At 54.4% G+C, this 22662-nt stretch overlaps 1 protein-coding gene across 1 annotated transcript in view; it reads left to right on the forward strand.

The window, feature by feature from the left end:
* Positions 1–758: 758 nt before the first annotated feature.
* Positions 759–22662, forward strand: part of RANGAP1 (Ran GTPase activating protein 1) — a 24958-nt gene continuing 3054 nt past the window's right edge. Inside the window, exons 1-13 of the mRNA XM_024737582.1 lie at positions 759–968; positions 3042–3191; positions 7387–7514; positions 10332–10391; positions 11802–11981; positions 14198–14332; positions 16276–16434; positions 17438–17551; positions 17880–17979; positions 18065–18149; positions 19220–19352; positions 20359–20478; positions 22104–22206. Of these exons, the coding sequence (XP_024593350.1) occupies positions 3080–3191; positions 7387–7514; positions 10332–10391; positions 11802–11981; positions 14198–14332; positions 16276–16434; positions 17438–17551; positions 17880–17979; positions 18065–18149; positions 19220–19352; positions 20359–20478; positions 22104–22206 (1429 nt within the window). The 5' untranslated portion in view covers positions 759–968; positions 3042–3079. The remainder of the gene's footprint in view (positions 969–3041; positions 3192–7386; positions 7515–10331; positions 10392–11801; positions 11982–14197; positions 14333–16275; positions 16435–17437; positions 17552–17879; positions 17980–18064; positions 18150–19219; positions 19353–20358; positions 20479–22103; positions 22207–22662) is intronic.

A 22662-nucleotide genomic window follows, 5' to 3' on the forward strand; every position in this document is an offset into this window, starting at 1 on the left:
AGACACGTAATTCTGTAGCATGTCCCTCAGTTGGGTATGTCTGATGTTTCCTCACGATTAATTTTATGCGTTGCTGAATGGATGGTGATCCTTCTCAGTACATCACAGCGGGAGGTGTGCGATGGATGTCAGTTTGTCCCGTTATTGACGTTAATGTGGACCACTTAGTTAAGGTGGTGTGGCAGTTTCTCTACTATAGAGTTACTATTTCCCCCCTTCCCCCCCCTTTTTAATTATCAAGCAATTTGGGGCTATTTATGTGAAACCCTCGAACGTCCCTCCAATTTCATGGGACAAAATAGGCGAAGCTTTCCCTTTAGGAAATGGACACCTAGTTCTTGCCGAATCGATGTAGCAGCGAGCCTACGGCAGTACCACCCTTTGTCAATAAAGTTACGTGAACGTGAACCTTTCCGGAAGGGCTGAGGCGGTCGGGACGCAAGGCGTTTAGGGAATTGTAGTCGCCCTAGGAGCTCGCGGCTAAACACCGCCCAGTGGCCTCTCAGAGAAAGAACCAGAAGCCGAAAAGGGAGGGCAAAGAGGGACGAGCCGAGGCGCTCTAGGATGCGGTGCATCACGGGAGTGATAGTTCAAGCGCATGGTCCTTCGGCGTCCTGCCGCGCCCCGCGCCGGAGAACTGGACTGTCATACCCGATAGGCCACGCGCGCGGGGGAAAGGGAAGCCGGCCTTGGCCTCCAACAAATCAAATCGAAGGAAAGAAACTGCCGGCTTTCAAAATCCTCCTCCTCCGCCATCATCTGCCGCCGTGCGGGGAGCAGGTGGTGTTGGAGGCTCGAGCGGCGAGAACCGCTCGGAGAGTTGACGGACAAGTGGGTTGGGCATCGGGGCCGCTGGAGTGGAGGCGGCGACCCCCACCTGACCTGACCCGGACCCTAAATCAGTACCCGCCCCGCGGGACCGACGTGCGCGCTCCGGTCTCCCCACGCGGCGGCGCCGCCTGTTTACGGTAAGGTCGGGGTCCCTTTCCTTTTCTTGTCACCTGCCTGGGATTGGGGTGGGGGGCGGCGCGGCCCTGGAACTGGACGAGGAAGGTGTGGTGCCCCCGAGCACTCTGTGCGTGCCCCCTCCGCCTTCTCCCCTGTGCCCTCGATGGCAGAGCGCGATGGGGGTGGGAGTGAGGGAGTTGGGGGGCGTTGGCCCTTTTCACAAGTGGGGAGACTGAGGCTTAGAGAGGGCGTCAGGCCCACCCTGGCCGCCCAGCCCGCAGCTGCCAGCAGTGGCGTCTCCTGTTAGCGTCGGTGTCATCTGGGGGCGGTGCGCGTCTGCCTGAGATCCGGGATGGGGTTCCCGTACAGCGTGGCTGTCATTTGCGGCCCGTACTCGCGCATCGCTCCCCCGCTGCCGCCTCCCAATAGGCCCACACCCGCGGAGGGCCTGGGCTGGCGCCGCAGGCCCCGGACCAGCGTGAGTCTCTGCTGACGCTTGGCAGGAGCCGTAAATGTGTACCTAGGAAAATCTGCGACGCTCCTACGCGGAATGGAGAGGAGTGTGTGTAATTACCGTCTGTCTGTGCTTTGCCGATGGTCCTTTGCGGACCTTGGACCAATCAGTTCACCACTGTGTGCTTCAATTTCCTAGTCTTTATAGTGGATGGTGTGTGTTTGTGTGTGTGTGTGTGTGTGTGTGTGTGTGTGTATGTACTGGACTGAGAAATGGACCCTCTTTCAGCTGAGAAGTTTTGTGTTTCCATTCCATCTGGAGGCCTCACCACCATTTTTCTAACCTTAAATTGTCCCATTCCATAACTCAAGTAGGAGGGGGTTGAGGCTATTTTATATTCAGTTTCATCCCCTCATTCATTGTTGGAGCAGCTTCGAAATGCCCTGCCTCATGCAGCAGATAGAGTGATCCTGTCAAAACATACGTCAGATCACGGTCTCTCTTCTGCTAGAAACCCTCCAATGGCTCTCTTTGTCACTCAGAGTAAAAGCCACAGTTCTTAAAATGGCCTTTGTGACTCAGGCCTCTTGTTGACTCTCTTTCGTCATTTCTTACCTCTTCTCTCCCTCCCTGTCTGTGCTCCCGCCCCGCTGGCCTCCTTGCACTTCCTCTAATCACCCCTCTTCCCCCACAAGAACCTTTGCATTTGCTGCTTCCTTTGTAAGAATGCTCTTCCCCCAGATATCTGCATGACCCAATCCCTAATATCCTTCAAGTCTTTGGTTTTTTATTAATAATACCTTCTCTAACCATTCTATTTTAGATGGCAGCCCTCCCCCAAGAAAAACAACAAAACTCCTTACCCCTTTCCCTGTTTATTTTTTTCTTGTCACTATCTGAGACACTACATATCCTCGTTCTTCCCTGATTACCTGTTATTCCTCTTTGGGGAAATGTAGTGATGCTTTCTGCCAGTCTGCTGAACTCCAGTCTGCTGAACTCCAGGCTGGAAGCTCCTTTTTTCAGCAACTCTGTCCTTGGTCTGTTGTGATGGTGGCTGTTGTGGTGTAGAGACTTCTGGTCTCCTAGGAACCCCTGAAGTCTGGTCACCATGGGCTGTCCAGTCTCCTGGCCAAGGCTGAAACCAGACGTACAGTGGGCTGACCCTCGTGCCCCACCCCCAGAGTCATGCCACCGTAGGGATGACCTGGATCCCATAGCCGTCTATGTCCTGTTTGAGGAATGGGACTCTCAAACAGAGAGCAGCCCAGATGATCAGGCAGCTGTGTGTGCTTTGGGTAGACTCTTTGTAGCCATCAGACTGGGACTTGACTGCCATTCACTGGGGACCCAGGAAATAGTCAACTCACATGGCTTTGCTTGGTGTCCCAGCTGGGGCAGTTGGGCAGAGGAGGACTTGTAGTCAGATGGTAACTCTTCAGAGGCTGAAACCTCCACCTTTTTAGAACTGTTCCTTCCCAAATGCTATTTTCATTTCTCCCAGTGGTTTAGGGCTTGGGATTTCCTTAGCAGGGGGAGGTGGGGTCAGGTAGCTGAAATGACTGATGTCCTACCTTGCCCTCCCCAACCCGGAGGCACCCGGAGAATCCTGTCTTTTAATGAACTTTGACCTCCTCAGGTTGCAGATTTCCAGGGGAGCCCACCAGCGTGGCCAGCATGGCCTCTGAAGACATTGCCAAGCTGGCAGAGACGCTAGCCAAAACCCAGGTGGCCGGGGGACAGCTGAGTTTCAAGGGCAAGAGCCTCAAACTCAACACTGCAGAAGATGGTGAGTTCCCGTGCGGACTGGCTCAGCGAGTGAGCGCTTACTGTTCCCACTTGTCAGGCCGGTTTAGCTTCATTATCACACAATTTGTCCTAGCACAGTGAGGCTCAAAGATGATTTGCCCATGAGCACACGGTGGGCATCCCTGCTGGTGACAGCTCAGGCTGGCAAGGTGGGAAGGGCCCCTTTATCTCTTGGAAGGGATGGTAGGCAATGAGGGACCACAGTTAGCGGCAGTCCCGAGATACAGCCCTGACTTCTTACTTCAGATCCAGCCCCACCTTCACCCGTAAGATCCAGAGCTGGTCTGGGAATAGTTGTTACCTTCCCCAGAGCTGAGGCCCTCATGCAGATGCATTAAAACAACAATCCAGGCCCTCTTGGGAGGTCTAGTCCATGCAGCTGAAGGGCCCTGGGAGAGGGATGGCTGCTCCTGACTGAACAGGCGTTAGGACTGCAGAGAACGAGGAGTCGGAAGGCAGACCCTGTCTTCCCATCCCTGGCCAAGGCATGGCTGACACTGATCAACCCTGAATACCCTGGCATCTGGAAGTAAAGGCACCTACGTCAGTACTTGTAAGGCCTCTTGAGGTTCTGGCCCAACCAGGGAAGCTGGTCTGGACTTGCCTGGTTGTCATGGTGTGCAGGCAGGCGTCCTCCCCTCTGCCGGGTCAGAGACTGCTTGAGTCCTTGGGCTGCTGGCAGTGTGGTGCTGCACGTCCCGAGTATCTCTGTAGGCCTTAAAATTTAGAGTTTCTCCCTGTGCTTTGTCACTTTTGATCCTTGCATCATCCCTGAGGGAGGGAGGTAAAAATGTTGCCATTTTATAAATAAGGAGAAAAGGACTTGGGGGACTTCAGTAACTTACCCAAGGTCATACAGCTGGTAAATAGCAGAGCTGGGATTTTATCAGAGGTCCAGCTGAATCCCTGTTCTGGTATTTCTCAGTAGATGTGCAGCTCAGCTCAGTAAACGTGAATTTGCTATTAAATGCTGTCATTAACACGATGTCAGGCAGTCTTAAATGCCATACAAAGAGTATCTCAATTTATCCCCCCAAAAGGCCTTGAGGTAGATTTCATCCCATATTGCCGATTGGGAAATTGAGGCTTAGGGAGGTGATAGGACATTCCTAAGGCCCAGCTAGAAGTAGTGGAGCTGGGAAGAAAGTTCAGGTTTGTCTGGTCCTAAAATCCATGCACATAATGACTTCACTAGCTCAGGCTGGATATGCTGCCTCCCATTTTGGAGGTCATCAGGGATGGCCAGCTTATAGCCATGGCATCTCAGGAGCTCCTTACCTGGAATAGGAATGAGGTACCCAGACAACCAACAGGAGGGAGAAGATGAAACGTGCTCGGAGAGACATGAAGAGAAAGCTCTGGGAAGTAAGGTCGAGGAAAGGGATCTCTTTTAGCTTAGGAGGGCACAGGAAGTCATTCTGTGGATGAGGTGGGTGTTTGAAGGAGGAAGGGCACTGCATGTGAGTTGACCCAGGAGCTGAGACACACAGGGTGGGCTTGAGAGAAGAGAAGTCAGAATCTCATCTCACCAGGGCAGAGGCCCTTGAATGCTGTACTGAGGTGCCTGGTGGCCTAATCGTGGGCCCAGAAAGGGCCTCTATCTGGGCTGGGAGTGAGCGGGTGAGGTCCAGGGAGGGCAGGGGCCTGTGAGGGGAGGCCATGAAGCTGATGATTAGAACAAGGGCCTTTTCTCTCCCTAGTAAGTCATTTAAGGATCAAAGTTCTTGCTGCCTTACATAGCAGAGTACCTGGAACTTGTTACTTTGTGAGGCAGTAGAGGCTGAAAAGACAAATCCCTTCCATGCAGCCTCATGACAGTCGGTGGTTATTCAGGGATGGTTGGGGCCCATCCCTTACCTGTTTTTGAGTTTAAACAGAGGTATGGGTTGAATATCAAGTGAGAGGGGCAACTCAACTGTGACCCCCACCCTCTCCTGTACCTGCTCTTCCCATCTTGGTGCTTTTCCTTCCACACTCACTCTGTACTTGTGACTCTCCCCAGGCTAAACTTGTGGCAAGCGCAGTACCTTCAGATCTCTGTACCTGTGTCACTTACACGGCTCCCCTTGGGGCCCTGGCATCTCTGTTGCCTTCCTTCTAAGAACGGTATAAACATTCCCTTGAGCAGTATCCTTTCTTCTGGTGACCTGGCCATTCCCTGGATGTTAGGGGGACTTCCTTTTGGAGCAAATCTTCCAAAGGGCTGAGAGGCCATGCCAGCCCTTGCCCCAAGTGCCAGCTGCAGGGGAGGCCTGGGCACCTGGAGCTCTGGAATTTCAGCTCCAGAGTATGGAGAGAGGTTCGGGGACTTCTCCACCAGGGCCCTGCATGAAGTCCTTGGTTGTGCAGAAGCAAGGCTTTGGGGAGCAGCACGTAGGTTCAGTTTTGGAAAACCAGTCTGAAGCTCAGCTCTGCCGTTTTCCCTGAACTCCTGGGCAGGGTGGTTTCATTCCTTGGAGCCTCAGCTTTCCTCTTTAGAAAATGGGAGTCTTATACCTGTCCAGTCTTTCTTGTTGTGAAACGAGTGCTGGTCACTGCTGTCTGTCCGTGTGACCTTAGTAGGTATTTCCATACTCTCTCTGTGTCTCAGTTCACTCAGCTGTAGACTAGACCCAACAGTAACTACCTTTAGATGTGGTGGTAGTGAGCAGAGGCAAAGCGAGTCCCTTTCTTCACAAACTCATGACCCAGTAAGGAAGATGGTATAACGATCAAGTCACGGGAGTTCCCTGGTTGGCCTCCTCGTTTTCACTGCTGAGGGCCTGGGTGGGTTCAACTCCTGGTCGGGGGAACTAAAAAAAAAAAAAAAAAAAAAAAAAAAAAAAAAAAAAAAAAAAAAAAAAAAAAAAAAAAAAAAAAAAAAAAAAAGTAACTATTCAGATGAGTGTAAAATTGTAGCAGGCTGCACGTGAGACATCAGAGGCTGTGAAGCCCGGTTGTTGGCCAGTAGCAAGGGTTTCTGAGGAAGTGCTGCTGCACGGGAGGCGCGGGGAGGGAGGCGCGTGGGGAGGCTTCTCAGGGAGCCCCTTATGGGCTGCAAGTCACAAGCTTTCCGACAACCCTCCGGTTGTGTGTTTTTCTCTTCTCTCACACTCCTCTGTCTCTTCCCTACCACGTCACCCGCTCCGTCCTGTGCCAGCCAAACTAGATTTGTCTTTCATGTAAGCTGCGTGCTTTTTTCAGATTGTGAAACTAATACATGCTCATTATAGAATATGGAAGCATCGAAAGACGGAAAAAGAACCATATCTTCATGATAACACAGCCCAGGGATATAACTGCTTTTAATTTTCATGCATTTTTTCTGGTCTTTTGTTTTTTTTCTAAACACATAGCTGAGTTCCTCTTTTTTTTCTTAAAATAATTGAGATCATAATTACAGATACTTTAAAAGCTGCTTTCTAACCTGATGCATTGAGAATATATTGAGCAGGTGCTGGAAAAACACAGATTCACTCAGAATCCCACCACCTGGAAATAACCCCTTTAACATTTGGTTTCTGGACCTCAGTGTGTGCGTGTGAGAGAGAATGCATGTGTGATCAGGCCAAACACCACTGGATAACCTAATTTTTCACTTACCACTATAACATGATTATTTTCCAAGTCAGGTAATCACCTGTGTTGCCATTCATAAGGACATCAGTGTAACTATTTATATCACGTATCCCAGTGAGTTAACCTGTTCTCTGCTGATGGACATTTAGGTTGTATGGAATTTTTCATCATAATGAAACAGGACAGTAGTGAGCACCCCACACGCGAGTCATTTCACCATGAAAGCACGTGTGCCATCGTGCCTGCTGACCTCTGACTTGTGCCGTTTCCCTGCTTGGCCTGGCGTACTCCGCTTCTTGGCAGGCTACACACACACAACCCACAAGGTGTGCCTAGCACCTTCTTCACCCAAACCAGCCAGTCCCTCTTTTCCCTTGCCTCCCAAGCCTTTCATACCTGCCTTGTTTTAACACTCATTAGAGAGGGATTTTCTGTGCAGCCATGTCCCCTGCTAGACTGTGAGCCGGTCCAAGTCTCCCTGGTGAGCCAGGGTCTGGCACCCAGTAGTTGAACCGTAGCCCTTGGAGTTGTGAGTGACGAGGTAGTCGCTGGGCCTCAGTCGCTCTGCCGTTCGTGGCTCCAGAAGTCTAAGGTTCTGTTTTTTTGGTCCTGGGCAGCCAAAGACGTGATTAAGGAGATTGAAGATTTCGACGGCTTAGAGGCCTTGCGCCTGGAGGGCAACACGGTGGGCGTGGAAGCAGCCAGGGTCATCGCCAAGGCCTTGGAGAAGAAGTCGGAATTGAAGGTGAGGTCTGCAGGGCGAGTAGGCTCAGACTGGTTGGGGACAAGCCTCCGCTCACAGCCCCACGGCCGATGTCATTAACCCTTAAGGCGACTCAAGTCCATTTTGTGAGTTAAGGGAACTGAGGCTCAGGGGAGCTGAGGAAACAGCCCAGGATCTTGCCACTGGTCAGTGGCTGAGCCATATTCCCGTTTCCAAGTCGGATGCGCCTTCCGTGGCACAGCTGTGCTTTCTGAAAGGGGAGGCATACAGGGCCTGGGCCATGGGAGGAAACGGAGCGGATTTGTCCAGGGAGGGCCCCGAGCTCGTTGTCAGAGTGACCCTTGATGTTTGTTTCCCTCAGGAAGATCACGGTCAGGTTAACAGACAGCCAAGTCAGGACTGTCTCCGCTTTCCTGCCCAGGGCCTCCTGTCCTGATCATAAGCTGGGACATTTTCCTATGAAAGAACTCAGCTCTCCTCAGTGACCTGTGAAGGACAGGAACGGAGGAGAGGTGGCCTGGGCACGGAGGCCGCAGCAGCTGAGCTTTGGCATCCAAGGACCTGGGTTCAAGCCCCAGCACCACCACCTTATTTGCTGCATTATGAGGCCTTGCATTGGACTCAGCTCTGAGACTGGGCTCCTTTACGCAAAGAAGTTTTTCCTCCCTGAGATGTTGCCATGGTGGCCACATGCAGGCTCATGTAGTGAGAGAGCTTGAGCCGCGGGAATACCGCATGCATCTTGTCACCCTGTGTAGACCCAGGGCCTTGAATCGCCCCATGTCGTGTCTCAAGCCTGCTTCAGTGCTGGAAGGAGCCCAGGGTGGGAGCAGCGGCAGGGCCAGAGCTGCCCTTGACACCGGTGCTGTTCTGGCCACAGTACTGATGCGAGATAAGTTGCTATTTCCACTCTTGCAGCACGTGCACAAGTTAGGTCTTGACAGATGAGGAAAGTGTGGCCCAGGGTCACACATCTCAGGATTGCAGCCCAGATACCATCCCGGTCTCTTGACTGCTCTGCTGCCCACTTGGAGATCATTGAGGCCTAAAGCCTATTTCAAAGATAAGATACAAGGGGTCAGAGACAGGGAATGGCAGGCCTGCATCAGCTAAGTCAGGACTAGAAGCCAGCCTTGTGCTCCAGAGCCCCATGCTGACCTCAGCCCATCAGAGTTGGGTTGGGGAAGCTTCAGGATGAGATGCCACTGTCTATTGGGAGGGGCTCAGACTGTGGCTACCTGTTCTGACCCTGCGCACCTGTGTGCAGGTATGACTCACTAAGCAGACCCATATAGAATGCCTCTCGGTATGTTAGTGATTTGCATTATTGGAGGATGTGAGAATTCTCCTGCAAAAATCAACTTCTCTTGTACTTAAGGTTGGGTTTAGTTCGTACATTGTAAGGACTGGGTTTCAGGGGAAAGTTGCTTATCCTGTGTCCCATCATTTCCAGGTTTGGCCCAGGAAAGGCTAGAGCTGCCAGAGTTGATATTTTGGTGGACACAGCAACCAGAGTTAGAGGGTAGGGCTGTGTGCTTGGAGCCTCAACTCTGCTGGCCAGCATGATACATGACCCAGTCACATGGCCACTACCTTTGTGACATTTACCTGATATTTCCTTTAAATCAGCTCATTTTGAAGTAATTTAAAAGCAAACATGATCCCTTCTATAACTGGAAAATGGCATCCCTTACCATAAAGGAAATAAAAGAGTGTTATTAAATTCTAGTTTGAGGCCATTGCCATCCAGAGACTCTGAGCCTGAAGCCTGCTCTCCCTTCGTTAGAAAGGCAGATGAGCTGGAAGTGGGGAGGTGGGTGAGACCCACCAGCCCCAAACCGAGCCTTCCTTCTAGAGGTGGTCAGGAGGGTTGAAAAGAGACTTGAAAAGAGAGTAACTTCCGGGACTTCCCTGGTGGCGCAGTTATTAAGAATCCGCCTGCAGGGCTTTCCTGGTGGCGCAGTGGTTGAGAGTCCACCTGCCGATGCAGGGGATGTGGGTTCGTGTCCCGGTCTGGGAGGATCCCACATGCCGCGGAGCGGCTGGTCCCGTGAGCCATGGCCTCTGAGCCTGCGCGTCCGGAACCTGTGCTCCGCAACGGGAGAGGCCACAGCAGTGAGAGGCCCGTGTACCACAAAAAAAAAAAAGAATCCGCCTGCAAATGCAGGGGACACGGGTTCGAGCCCTGATCCTGAAAGATCCCACATGCGAAGCAACTAAGCCCATGTACCACAACTACTGAAGCCCGCGCACCGCAACAAGAGAAGCCACCACGTTGAGAAGCCCATGCACCGCAACACAAGAGTAGCCCCCGTTTGCTGCAACTAGAGAAAGCCCGCGCGCGGCAACAAAGACCCAATGCAGCCCAAAAAAAGATAAATAAATTAATTTTTAAAAAAAGATTAACTTCCTCACTGCTGGATCCTGTATTGTTTCCTTTCCTGTTCCTCCACCACCCAAAATCATGTTGCTGTGGCCCACACAGTGTGGGAAACTAGCACTGGGGAGGAGTACTGGGCCAAGAGTCTAGTGTCTTGGTCCTGGTCCTGCCACTGCCCTGCCAGCGGGCCTGGGGCCAGTCCCTTCCCTCTCAGCCTGATTTCCCTCTTGGAGAACCAGAGGGTTGGACAGATGGCACGTTTTCCTGACACTTCTGCTGATTCCCCCATGGTCCTTAGGGGCTGCCAGGTCCTATTAGCTTCGGTCGGAGCTGGTCCCACTTTTCACCCAAATTCAGCAGTCTTGTTGTGCTCAGTAATCCAAGTCTATGGAGACAAGGGGCTGCCCGCAGGCCACCTCCAAGGCTTTCAGCTAACTCTTTTCTTCCTCTTTCCAAAGCGATGCCACTGGAGCGACATGTTCACGGGAAGGCTGCGGTCTGAGATCCCACCTGCCCTGGTGAGTGAATGGGGCCTCTGCTCGTGCCGCCGGCTGCAGGGACCCCTTTAGCACTTCCCAGGACTTTTTCTCACAGCCTCTTCTTTCCGGAGACTGAGTGCCCTGTGGGTACCTGAGATGCTGAAAAGGCAGCCAGGCGAGCACAACCTCCGCCTGTGTCCTGACGAGCAGGAGCCAGGAAGTGAGGACTCAGAGTCCCTGTGAGACCGGGCGGCCTGGTGACAGGAAGTACAGCAGACACTTCCCAGGGTTCACTCTTGAGCTTAGTGGTTTCGCCCGCAAGCAGCATGGATCTTACTCCCTACGTGATTACCCCTCTCGTCCTGGCCCCTCCCTCCCCTGCACCCTGTGGTCCTCTCGACCTCATTCTGCACACAGGCTGCCTTGGCTGTCCCGTCTCCCTCCAGCCCTTCCCTTTCTCCGATACCACTCTTTTTTTATTTTTTAACATCTTTATTGGAGTATAATTGTTTACAATGGTGTGTTAGTTTCTACTTTATAACAAAGTGAATCAGTTATACATATACATATATCCCCATATCTCCTCCCTCTTGCTTCTCCCTCCCACCCACCCTCCCTCCCTATCCCACCACTCTAGGTAGTCACAGAGCACCGAGCTGATCTCCCTGTGCTATGCGGCTGCTTCCCACTAGCTATCTATTTTACATTTGATACCATTCTTTTTGCTTTGGTTCTCATCGTGGGTGGCTTCCCTCTGCCTGTTTTCCATTTCCCCATTCCTGGGGCTCACCTCCTCTTGGGTGGAGCTCCCAGCCTGTGTGTGCACAGGCACACTTGTGGGAGGGATAGGAGGGGTCACAGGACAGAACATGGCTCAAGGGAAGGGGGCGGGGCTGGCAGCGGGCAGCCTCTCAGTGTATCCTCCTAGCCCAGAGTGTCCTTGGGGCGAGGTTCGTGGTCAGTTGTTGGCACGATTGTCCATGTGCCGGTGCTGCCTTCTCAGGCCTCCATTTATCTAGCCGGCACTGGTGCTCCTGAGATGTCTGGGCACCAACCTCATTTCCAAAGCAGTTCAGTCCGGCAGACAGTTAAGGGTCATCCAGGTTGTGACAGGTGTCCCCATGGAGGCCCTGGAGGACGGGCTCCCTGGGTGGGGGATTTAGGAAACCCCTGGAGAGCTGCTCCAGTTAGATACCAGCCTCAAAGGATGGACGAGAACTAGGGGAGGCTGGGGTTAGAGGGCAGGTTAAATAAATTGATTTGGGCGATTTAAGAGCCCTCTGCAGGGTTTTCAGTCTGATATAACATGATCAGCTCTATAATGAAATGGTCTGTGTCTCTGCCAGTTCCCCACCAGTCTGGGTGCCCCCTGAGGGCAGGGGGGGCCTGGCATAGACGCAGCACCTGGTCCGTGTCTGTGAAACGGACATGAGCTCCCTCTGTGCCCAGATCTCACTTGGGGAGGGACTCATCACAGCCGGGGCTCAGCTGGTGGAGCTGGACCTGAGTGACAACGCGTTTGGGCCCGACGGCGTGCGAGGATTCGAGGCCCTGCTCAAGAGCTCCACCTGCTTCACCCTGCACGAACTCAAGCTCAACAACTGTGGCATGGGCGTCGGTGGCGGCAAGGTGGGTGCGGCAGCCCCCTTCCCCGCATCCCCATTGTCCTCCGCCTCCCTCCCTGCCCAGTCCCCTGCTACATTTGTGTCCATCTGAAGTATGTGCCCTTGGCCACCCACCGTCTGGGATGGTTGGCCTGTTGTTTTTCTCTTCAAAGGAGAAGGGCCTCAAAGGCAGCAGCCTGTGGCCAGTGGGGAGAGGAGATGGAATCTGTGAGTGTGGGGTTGCCAAGCAACCATCCTCAGTTCTTGTGTTGCCTTGGCAACACATAGGCAGTATTGCATACATGCTCCGACCTGCTGGCTCTGCAGAATGCAGGGCTTGGGCATCACTAGATCTGCTCTGCCCTCAGAACAGCTGGCAGAGCCATGTAAGGCCTGGCGTGTGCACGTGGGAGAGGGAGCCCAGAAAGAGAAACTACTCTGGGAGGCCTGGGCACAGCTCACCTTTGTTCCTGGCTAGGACCTTGCCCAGGGTGCCTCCCCCATCCTGCCAGCAAGTCAGGCTGGTCCATGTAGAAAGGCACCTAGGGAGGCCAGCCCTGTTTATTCTCTTCTTGGTCCATTCTGGCTGCTTTAGGCCTAGATTCTAGAAAGGCTGAGCACCCCTCTGCATTCCCATCCTCCTTCCCTCACGTTCTGACCAAAAGGAGCAAAGGGCCAGGACATAGGAACAGACAGAGAACGGAGACATCGTTTCTTTGAAGATGTGTTACCTTAATTCTCTCGCCCTTACTGAAAGGTGGGTGACACTGTCCCCATGTTTTCAGATAACTACACTTGAGCTTAGCGATGTTGGGTTGAGCACCCCAGATGATGTACCTAGCATGGGATGGATGTGGGATTTGAACCTGTATCCACACGGCTGGTCAGAGCAGCAAGAGAAGCCACCTACGTGATGCTCACGGTGGCCCAGGCTGAGGAGCCAGAGGGGCCACCCCTGCAGACGGCCTGTCTCCTGCCTGCAGGAGGGAGGGCAGGTCACGCTTGTGCACCCATCTCAGCCAGCGCTCCTCCAGTCTAGGGGGCAATAGGCTGTATGTGTTAAGACAAAAATGTTTGCATCAGCACTGAAGACAGGTCCAGCCCAGCCCAGAGTGGGATGTGCTGGGAGAGCCACCTCTGCAAAGATTCCTTGAGGCTGGTCTACGGCAGAAGTTGGCGGTCTCTGCCCTGAGCACACGCGTGACCCACCACCATCACGGAGTCAGGCTGGTGGTGTCCCGTGTCCTGTATGTGCCCCACGAACAGAGCTGCGTGCAGGCAAACTGACCCAGCTGCTGGTCACAGCTCCTCCGCGTATTTGCTCTGGGAGCCCAGCCAGTTCGTGTGCCTCCCCCTGAGCCTCGGCTTCCTTGTCATAGAGTAAGGCCAGTTCCACCTGCCTCCCAGGCCCGTTTTCAGGTTGAAACAAGGCGTGAAAGTACCTTTGCCAAAAGTGCTCCAGACCTAGTAGGTGCTCTAAACGTTATCTCTCTTCTGCTTCACTTCCCCTGAATCTTCGATGTCTTATTTACCCTGGTCTCTCCAGTTCCAACCTAGCAACCGACAGCATTTTTACACTCCTGCTCTGTTGGTGTCACGGGAGAGAGGCTACCTCCTGGCACCACCCCAAGGTCAGGGCAAACCAGATTTTAGGGTTTCACCCCCAGCAGCTGAGCCCCTGCCGTGTGGCTGGACTGAGCACGGGCGTGTCAGATGGGTGCGGCGGGGCCCTGCTCTCCTCAGCCGGCTCCCGTTAGGCATCGTGGAGCGTGGAAGAGATGCTGGAAGATCTGGAAGATTTGGGTTCTGTGCAGAGTCTGCCACTTGCTTAGTGAATGTAGGAGAGTTTCTGTCGCTCTCTGAGCCTGAGCTTCTTCAGCTGGAGAGTGGGAATCGCGATGGTCCCCACCTGACAGAGGGCTTCTGACAGTAAGGCCCCTGTGAGGCCCCTTCCCCAGGACCTGTCTTAAGGTTGGCCACTCAGTGTTGGTGTCTCCCTTCTCCCGGGTTCAGGCTCCCCATCTCTGCTGTGGGGCTAAACCCCATGGGGTGACGAGACATGCAGACACAGTGGTGGATGTCAAAGCCCTTGTCCCTGCAGGGTGCTGGGTGTGGGTGAGGCATGACCGCTGTGCTGCTGAGCAGCTCTTCGTCCCCGTGTCCACCACCCTTGGGTTTCATGGCTTGTTGAAGACCAGGGCCTCCTGCCTTAGGCCCGGGCCCCTTGCCTTTCCCCCCCAGATCCTGGCAGCAGCTCTGACTGAGTGTCATCGGAAGTCCAGTGCCCAAGGCAAGCCGCTGGCCCTGAAGGTCTTCGTGGCTGGCAGAAACCGTCTGGAGAACGACGGAGCCACTGCCTTAGCAGAGGCTTTTGGGGTGAGTGGTTTCTGCCCGTGGAGCCCATCAGACTTGCCCTTGAGCCAGCGGGGAGGGCGGGAGCAGGAGCCGCGGCTGGATGAGACGCCCCTGGGTGTCCTTGTCCCCGCTGCTCCCTCTGCTTTGCCCTCGCTCCTCCCGGCGGGCCCAGGACACTGCTGAGTCTCTGCTAGTGAGAGGGCTGGGGCTAGGAAATTGGGGGTCTGTCTCCTACTTCTCTTAATTTAAGCATTTCCTTTGGCAGACGATATTCTAGCAGCATTAACCATGCTCAGGCCACAGCAGCATCCCCCGTGGTCCTGCTGCTTCCGGCACTCCACCTGCCTCAAGAGAGTGGACGTTGCAGGGGAGAAGGGCCTTGTGTCTTACTGGACCCCTGGCTGCAAGGGGCTTCTGCCTCTTCCTCTGTAGCTGGAGTGGCCTGGTCACCTCATAGACATGGTGACATTAAAGATTACGCCTTCTCTGCACCCCTTCCCTTGGTCGCTGTCCTCCATGTGCTGGGACGGGGTACATCGTCGTCGTGCCAGGCCTTCAGCAGGTGTCCTCGGTGCTCTTAGAAGCGGGGGTGGGGGGGCGCTTAACTTGGGTCCATGGGATCCCACTGGTCTGTGGGTAGAATTCAGGGAGTCTTTGAACATGGCTGGGGGGAAATTGCATGATTGTTATCACTACCAGAGTTAAATACAGTATTACCTTCCACTGTGAATATAGACAGTAAACCTCAGCAGCTTTAGAAATTCCTGTAACTTTGTTACCAGGAGAAATCACAGATACTTTCCTGTCCAGTGATAGCTGTTAGAGATAGATAGAAATTTTGTTTCTCATACATTAAGATCACGGTGATGGTACACCTAGGTCTTGTTATTCATTGCCTTAAGAGGTACATATATTACCGCAGCACACATTTGGGCAGCTTCTCTTAATATTTTGATAATTATCTTCCGAATGAATTTGTTATTCTATATAATTTAACTTAAAATTTAAAATCATCCTGAGGGGGGGAGCCCTGGGGCTTTCCCAGATTGCCCGACGGGTCCACGGCACAGAAAATAGTAAGAGGCCCTGGCTTGGAATGTGCCTCAGTTGGGCTGCCTGTATTTATTTGTGAACCCCCACGCTGTGCTGGGCGCCCAGAGACAACAGAAGGTGCCTGGGTACAGAGTTATGCCCGCCTGTCCTCAGTCCCGGGTAGGAGTGGCAACTGGGACGTGGGCCTCTCCTTGAGCTCTTGGGGGCTGTTGGGGTGCAGACGAGAAGGTGGCTTCGCTACTCCAGAGTGACGAGCGCCATGACAGAGGAAGGATGAGGTGCTCTGGGGGCAGAGAGGAAGAGCCCTGGATTGTGCTGGGGGGTTGATCCAGGAAGTCTCCCTGGGGGGAGGAGGCATCCAAAATGAGAGCTGCTGAATGCATGAGGAGTCGGCCTGTCAAGAAAGTGCCAACAACATAAGGAGACAAAGTTCCAGGCAGAGAAAGGGAGGCGTCCAAAGCCAGAGTGAGAGACGAAAGACCCTCCTCGTCCCCAGAAAAGGAGGTGGTGTGTGGGATGCCAGTCATATTGTGCAAATAAGGCAGTAGAGCCCCAAGAGAGAAAGGCCAAGCAGAGCTATGTTATATAGAGTAGAGCCAGGGCTGACTGTCAGGCCAGAGCCCAGGGTCCCCACAGTGCAGAAGGTACCAGACGAAGACACCTGTGCTCAGAGCTGTGTGACCCTGGGCAGGTTACGTAGCCCCTCTGATGCCTGGTCATCTCTTAGCTAGTGGTGATCCTAATCCCAGGTCGGTCTCCCTTGTGAAGTTGTGGAGAGGCGGAAGTGGTCATGCCCCGAACGGGCCCCAAACGGGCAGGTCCCTCTGGTGTCTGATGTGTAGTGCTGCCTTCCTGCCTGGGGCTGTCCCCCTTCCTCGGGGGCCCACCTGTCTCCCTCCTGCTCCTCGCAGATCATCGGGACTCTGGAGGAGGTCCACATGCCACAGAACGGGATCAATCACCCCGGTGTCACTGCCCTGGCCCAGGCTTTCGCCATCAACCCCCTGCTGCGGGTCATCAACCTGAACGACAACACCTTCACCGAGAAGGGTGCCGTGGCCATGGCCAAGGTGAGGGGGTGCGGCCGGGCCACAGCAGGCCCCGGAGACTGGGTCTGGCTGCTGCCTTTGTGCTGGACCCATCAGCAGGTGGCTGCTCTCCCTCCTACCCACCCACCTGGTGTGTATCCCATGCGTTCAGCCACGTGAACATGTCCAGAGCGGGGCGTATGTCACAAGCTAGCCTGTGCCCTTTTGGGCAGCTCTGCATGTCCATACCACCACATCCTAAGCTGCCTTCATGCAACCCTGGCTGTCGGCGCTGGTTTTGTTCTCAGAGGCCACTTGGAGGCTGCTTCAGCCTGTTTTCTCACTGATTCTTTCGTCAGCTGTTGATTGAGCCCCTGTCTAGCGCCCATCCCTGTACTAAGTGCAGGCCACACAGAGTTGAGTCAAAGACTCTGCCTTCAAGGAGCCCTAATTCGAGGAGGGAAGTAGCTAATCGGCAACAGCACAGGGCCGTGAGCACAGTGGCTGGCTGGGTGTCCCATGACCCCACAGGAGTCTAGTAGGCCTGCCGTGGGATGTTAGCAGAGACGTGTGCAAGGGTTGGGGAGCACACAGGAAGTTCCAGTCAGACGCAGGGCAGGCTTCCTGGAGGAGGTCACATTTTGGCCAAGTTCTCCAGGACAAGTGGACTTTGTCTGGACAAGGAGGGCGGGAGGGGTGTTTCAGGCAGAGGGGTCAGCAGCACGTGGGGAGGCCCAGAGATGGCAGGAGCCATGCTCCATTGGGCCTGGTGTGAACAGGCCAGGGTTCGAGGTGTGTTGGAGGGCTGGAGGAGCTGGAGGGGGAAGGCAAGACGTTGTGGCCTTGCTGACTCCTTGAGACGTGCTCCCATGAGTAACAGGGAGCCACGAAGGGGGCTTAGCTGGAGGCCAGGAGGCCACGTGGGGGCAACAAGAAAGCTGATGAGTGCCCCAGACTGGATACAGGAGGGACAGGGTGTGATGACCAATATGGGGTGTGGCACCAGCTTGAGGAGGGCCCTCACCCTGGTCCTCACTTCCCGCAGACGCTGAAGGCCTTGCGGCAGGTGGAGGTGATCAACTTCGGGGACTGCCTGGTGCGCTCCAAGGGCGCCGTCGCCATTGCAGACGCCGTCCACGGGGGCCTGCCGAAGCTGAAGGTGCTGGCTGGCTGGCTGCCTCCTCCCTCCGGGGTCCAGGCTCCCCCACGCTCGGGGTGGCAGCTGCGCGGGCAGAGCAGCTGTGGGGGAGGTGGCCTGGGTTGATAGCCCACTTCTTGTACACCCTCTGCCTGTGACTCCGCGCAAGTCTCTTCGCCCTCCTGAGCTGCAGTCTCTCATTTTTCAAAAAGGAGGAGAGTGGTGCGGGTCACTGCAATACAGCAGAAGCGCACTGCATCCTAAGTGGGGGCGGAGGCTTCAGGGTAGTGGCAGGCCTCCCAGCCCGTGTTTCCATCATCGGCCTCTACCCCTTCCCATTATTTTTTAGGAGCTGAACTTGTCATTCGGTGAAATCAAGAGAGATGCTGCTCTGTCTGTTGCTGAGGCCGTGGCTGACAAGGTGGAGCTGGAGAAACTGGACCTCAATGGTAATAGGGGTGGTGGCCTCGGCCCAGGCCTGCTGGGCGGGCCCCAGCCCCCGTCCTGACCCTCTGTTCCCTCCCCTGCGAGCAGGCAACACCCTGGGAGAAGAAGGCTGTGAGCAGCTCCAGGAAGTGCTGGATGGCTTCAACATGGCCAAGGTGCTGGCGTCCCTCAGGTAGGGAATCTGGATCAGTGGCTCCTTTGTTACTACTTTTATGCATTCAGTAAACATTGGTTGAGTCCCTGTGATGTGCCAGGCACTGTGTTGGGCATTAGGGATATGACAGTAAGACAGCCAAGGTTTCTGACTCACGAGACCTCGTTGCCACGGGCGAGGGATCAAGGAGTGAGACGGAATAATCAAGTTATCACATGTTTAGCAAAGGGACAAATGGGAGCTGAGATCGGTCACCCTTTGGAGTGGGTGAGTTGGGGAGGCCTCTGAAGGGATGACCTTTGATCATCAAGGTGATGTGACGGGCAAGGTGGGGCAGCAGTGACGTAGTGACGCGTGGGTAGTGGTCGGGGGGGCTCGGCATTGTTCCTGAAACCAGCCTTAGAGCTCGACTGTAGGAGGAGATTGACGCAGGCGAATGGGGCTTACTGGGTTCGCAGAGGCCGGGGGTGGGGTGGTGGGGGGCTGCCTCCTCGATCGGGATGGGAGTTGGTTCAGCCCTCAGCACCCATCTCCGCCTGCCTCTCCAGTCTCTGTGTTGGCTTCATTCACTTGTCAGGCTGTCGGTTGTGTCCCTCAGGGCCAGGCCCAGTGCCGCTGCTAGGAGCTATGCCAAGGTGGGCTCAAGGGGCTCCCAGTCCAGAGGACATGGAACAGCCTTCCTCAGAGGCAGGGCAGCCCCCTCCCTCGCCCTTAACCATAGCTTCCTGTGGTCAGCGAGATGTGGGTAGCACAGTCCCGGGCGTCTCAGCCTGGGCAGTATTCCTGCCAGGCCCTGGGCCCCAGCTGTGACAGGCGGTGTTCTTCATCTTCTCTGTCTCCCCAGTGGGGCCATGGGTTCCTTTGGGACAGGGACGAGATCGAGGTCTTCCTTGTCTGCAGCGTGGGCTTCCCTGGGTGATGAGCAAGGAGGGATGGGCTCCCTGGTGACTCTACGTGTCCCCACCCTGGCGGCAGCTGCGCCCCTCGCCCTGTGCAGGCTCCTGCCCAGCTGGGGCCTTTGGGTTCTCGGAGCCATCGTGGGCCACTGGGCAGGGAGGGTCTGCTTTAGCCAACCCTGTCCTCTGCAGTGACGATGAGGGTGAGGATGACGAGGATGAGGACGAGGACGAGGATGAGGACGAGGAGGAGGAGCCACAGCCGGGAGAGCGAAGGGAGCGGCCGACCGCACCGCCCAGGAAGATGCTGGATCCTGACGGTGGGGTGAGTCCCGTGGTTGCCACATCAGAGCCCTGGTCCCCCGAGCGTGAAATCTTGAGATGTTTTTCACGGGGGTCATGGGTGTGGGATCCTCTTACGCAGTGACTGCAAACTAGTTTTGACTGCACACTCTTTGTGGAAAGAGGAAATCATTCCAACGTAGTTGTATTTGTATGTACCTCAGTCTAGATGTGTTTATTCATCTATAAATTATAACACACGTGATGCTGCTACATTACACGCAGTCAGTAACTGTATACTGCGGTGCCGCAGGACCCTCAGCTGGTTGAGTCCGCGGATACAGAGGGCCACCTGTAAAGTTATACGTGGATTTTCCACTGTGCTGGGGGTATATAAGTATTTCTAAAAGGATAGGGTAAAAAACAAGCGTAACTAGAAGTTTTTTTCCTACCCATCTTAGTGACCCATAAGGATGGCCCCCATTCCAGAGACTGGCTGGCTCGGTGACTCAGCTTGGACACTTGGTGTTCCTTTCCTGGCCGGGAGGCTGGTGGATTCAGGGCTGCCACGTCTGTTCCCTCAGAGGTTCCCAAATAAAGCTTCGGGAGGACTTTGGGTTGGACAGATTCAGCAGCTGTTGAATTTGGCTGATTGTCCAGTTTTATGGAAGCAGTTCCATAAATGGCTGGGTGTCTTTAGTTCTTTGGGCACCTCTGGTGCTTGCCAGCAGTGCTTACCCGGGCTGAGGCTCTAGTTCCTGGTGAGGCCACTTTAGCCCTGGAGTCGTTTCTGCAGCATCACACGTCATGGCGAGGATCCACTTGGCTGCACCAGGCTCTTGGAGTCTGAGGGAGGTGGCTTGCCCCGACCCCAGAGGCTCTTCCACGAGGAGCCGACCAGGGCCAGCAAATGTGGGCACCCCACCCTTGGGGAACTTTGGGGAATTCTGGACTCTGAGCCTTGACTGGCCTGCATGAGGGGCATATGTTCTGGGTAAGGAGTCTGGATCTGGACCTCTACAGAGCCACCTGTGCCACCTGTCCCCCAGGAACCAGCTCCTGTCCTGTCCTCCCCGCCTCCTGCAGACGTCTCCACCTTCCTGGCCTTCCCCTCCCCGGAGAAGCTGCTGCGCCTCGGGCCCAAGAGTTCCGTGCTGATAGCCCAACAGGTAACAGCGCTTCCGACACCAGACCTGCTCCGGCCTTGGCTTCAGGAGCGGCCAGAGCAAAGGTTCAGGCAGAGCACGGGATTTGGGGGGGCGGGGCACTGGGGATGTGGGGGGCGGGGACTACCATGTGTTGTTTTTTTTGTAAGACACACACACACACACACACACACGTGTAAATGGGTGTGACCAGTGGTTGCAGATGTCTGCGCCCACTGCGAACACACTTGGGCTGCGAGGAAGGGTAAGCCTGTGGCACGTCAGTGATGACTGGAATTCGGGAATCTTCCCAGGACTCTCATGTGAGCACACACACCTAGGCTTCCCTCTGTGTGTCCTGTAGGACCAGCTGCTTCTGGAACAGCTGTCCCGCCCCCGGCCCCTGTGCAGGTCCCAGTCTACTTGCGTTCTTGCCCCAGCCTCACTTGTTCGTTGGTTGGGTCGTTACTTCGTTCATTCGGAGACAGTTATCGAGCACCTCCTGTCTGCTGGCTGCTGCTCTGAATACTTGGGCATGATTTTATCTAACCTTCTTGGCAACCCAGAGCGTAGACCCTTCCACTCTTATTTTACAGGCGAGAGAACTGAGGCTTAAAGAGGTTAAATGATAACAACAGGCACGTCTTGTTTTATTGTGCTTCACGGTTACTGCGTTTTTTGCAAATTGAAGGTTTGTGGCTTCCCTGTGTCGAGCATGTCTATTGGTGCCCTTGTTCCAATAGCATTTGCTCACTTTATGTCTCCGGATAACGTCACATTTTGGTAATTCTCACAAGTTTTTCATACCCTCCACCAGCACAAAGATTATGACTTGCCGAAGGCTCAGATGACAGTTAGCATGTTTTAGTAACACGGTGCTTTTTAAATCATGTATGTGGCTTTTTTAGACTTGATGCTGTTGCACACTTAACAGACTTAAATAATGCACTAGGGTACGAAAAAAGTCACATGACTCGCTTTGTTGCGGTATTTGCTTTATTGCTGTGGTCTGGAGCCAAACCCGCAGTATCTCTGAGGTATGTCTATGCAGAGAAATAAAAGGGGCCACTCGCAGAGCTGGCTTGATATTTTTGCTTTTTATCTCCCGTTTATATTTTTCTGTACTCTTATTTTTTTCCCCCATGATAAATGAGATTATATGATGCAAACCTCCATGTGGCCCACCTTTTCACTTAATACCATTCATCATTTTCCTGTGTCAGTAAAACTCTTCTCGTGCCCTTTATCTCAGTGAGTGGATGTAGCACTTAAGCCATCCACTGTTTCTGTGGATTCACATTCTTTCCACTTTTCTCCGTCGTCAGGGAAATTGAGGTCAGTTTCCTTGCGTGTTAAGTATCGTTTGCATTCTGGATTATTTCGTCAGGTTAGATTGCAGGAGGGGGATCGCCGGGTCACAGGGGTAATGATTTTTAACGTGAATTCTCTCAGTGTGTGTGCACACCTGCTGTGGCCGGGCCCATGCCAGGCTCTGAGGAGACAGCGTGGGGCGAGGCAGGACCTGTCCTTGCCTATTGAAGGCCCATTTCTTGCCAAGGCCTCCTCTAGCCACAGGCACATCCCCACTGTGTGCCAAGGCCCTGGGGCTCTCACCCCTGGTGACCAGCCATTGTCTCCTGTGTCCTCAGACTGACACATCTGATCCGGAGAAGGTGGTCTCTGCCTTCCTGAAGGTGTCCTCCGTGTTCAAGGACGAAGCCACAGTGAGGTCGGCGGTGCAGGATGCAGTAGGTACGTGGGGTGGGTGGGGCCCAGATGGCTCCTGCCTTTCGCTGCTCCCGGGGCTCGGGTCGGAACATTCTCCTCTCACCTGCTCTTCCACTGGTTTCTTGCCTTAGAGCCGGCCGGGTGCTCGCCTCTCTGCTTTTTGCAGTTGGGGAAACTGAGGCTTTTCCCAAAGCCATACAGTTCTATACGGTGAGAACTCGGGCCAGGTGGCGCCCACCGCAGGAAGGTCGGACCTCTCGGAGGAGGGGTGATGAGAGCCGAGCCCTTGTCCCCACCTCTGAGCCTGTGCACACACAGTCCCCTCCACCTGGAGGTCCCCCTGCTTTCCCCGCATCTTTCCCAAGGCTTCCCAGGATCTCTAGTGTGGCCAGGTTGGGCCAGGCAGAGCGGGGAGGGAAAGGGTAGAAGAGAGTGGAAACACTTGGGAGGCTTTCTCCAGGGTTGTGGGTGAGACTGAGA

Source organism: Neophocaena asiaeorientalis, unplaced genomic scaffold (assembly GCF_003031525.2).
Source record: "Neophocaena asiaeorientalis asiaeorientalis breed wild unplaced genomic scaffold, Neophocaena_asiaeorientalis_V1.1 scaffold242, whole genome shotgun sequence".
NCBI classification, from domain to species: Eukaryota; Metazoa; Chordata; class Mammalia; order Artiodactyla; family Phocoenidae; genus Neophocaena; species Neophocaena asiaeorientalis.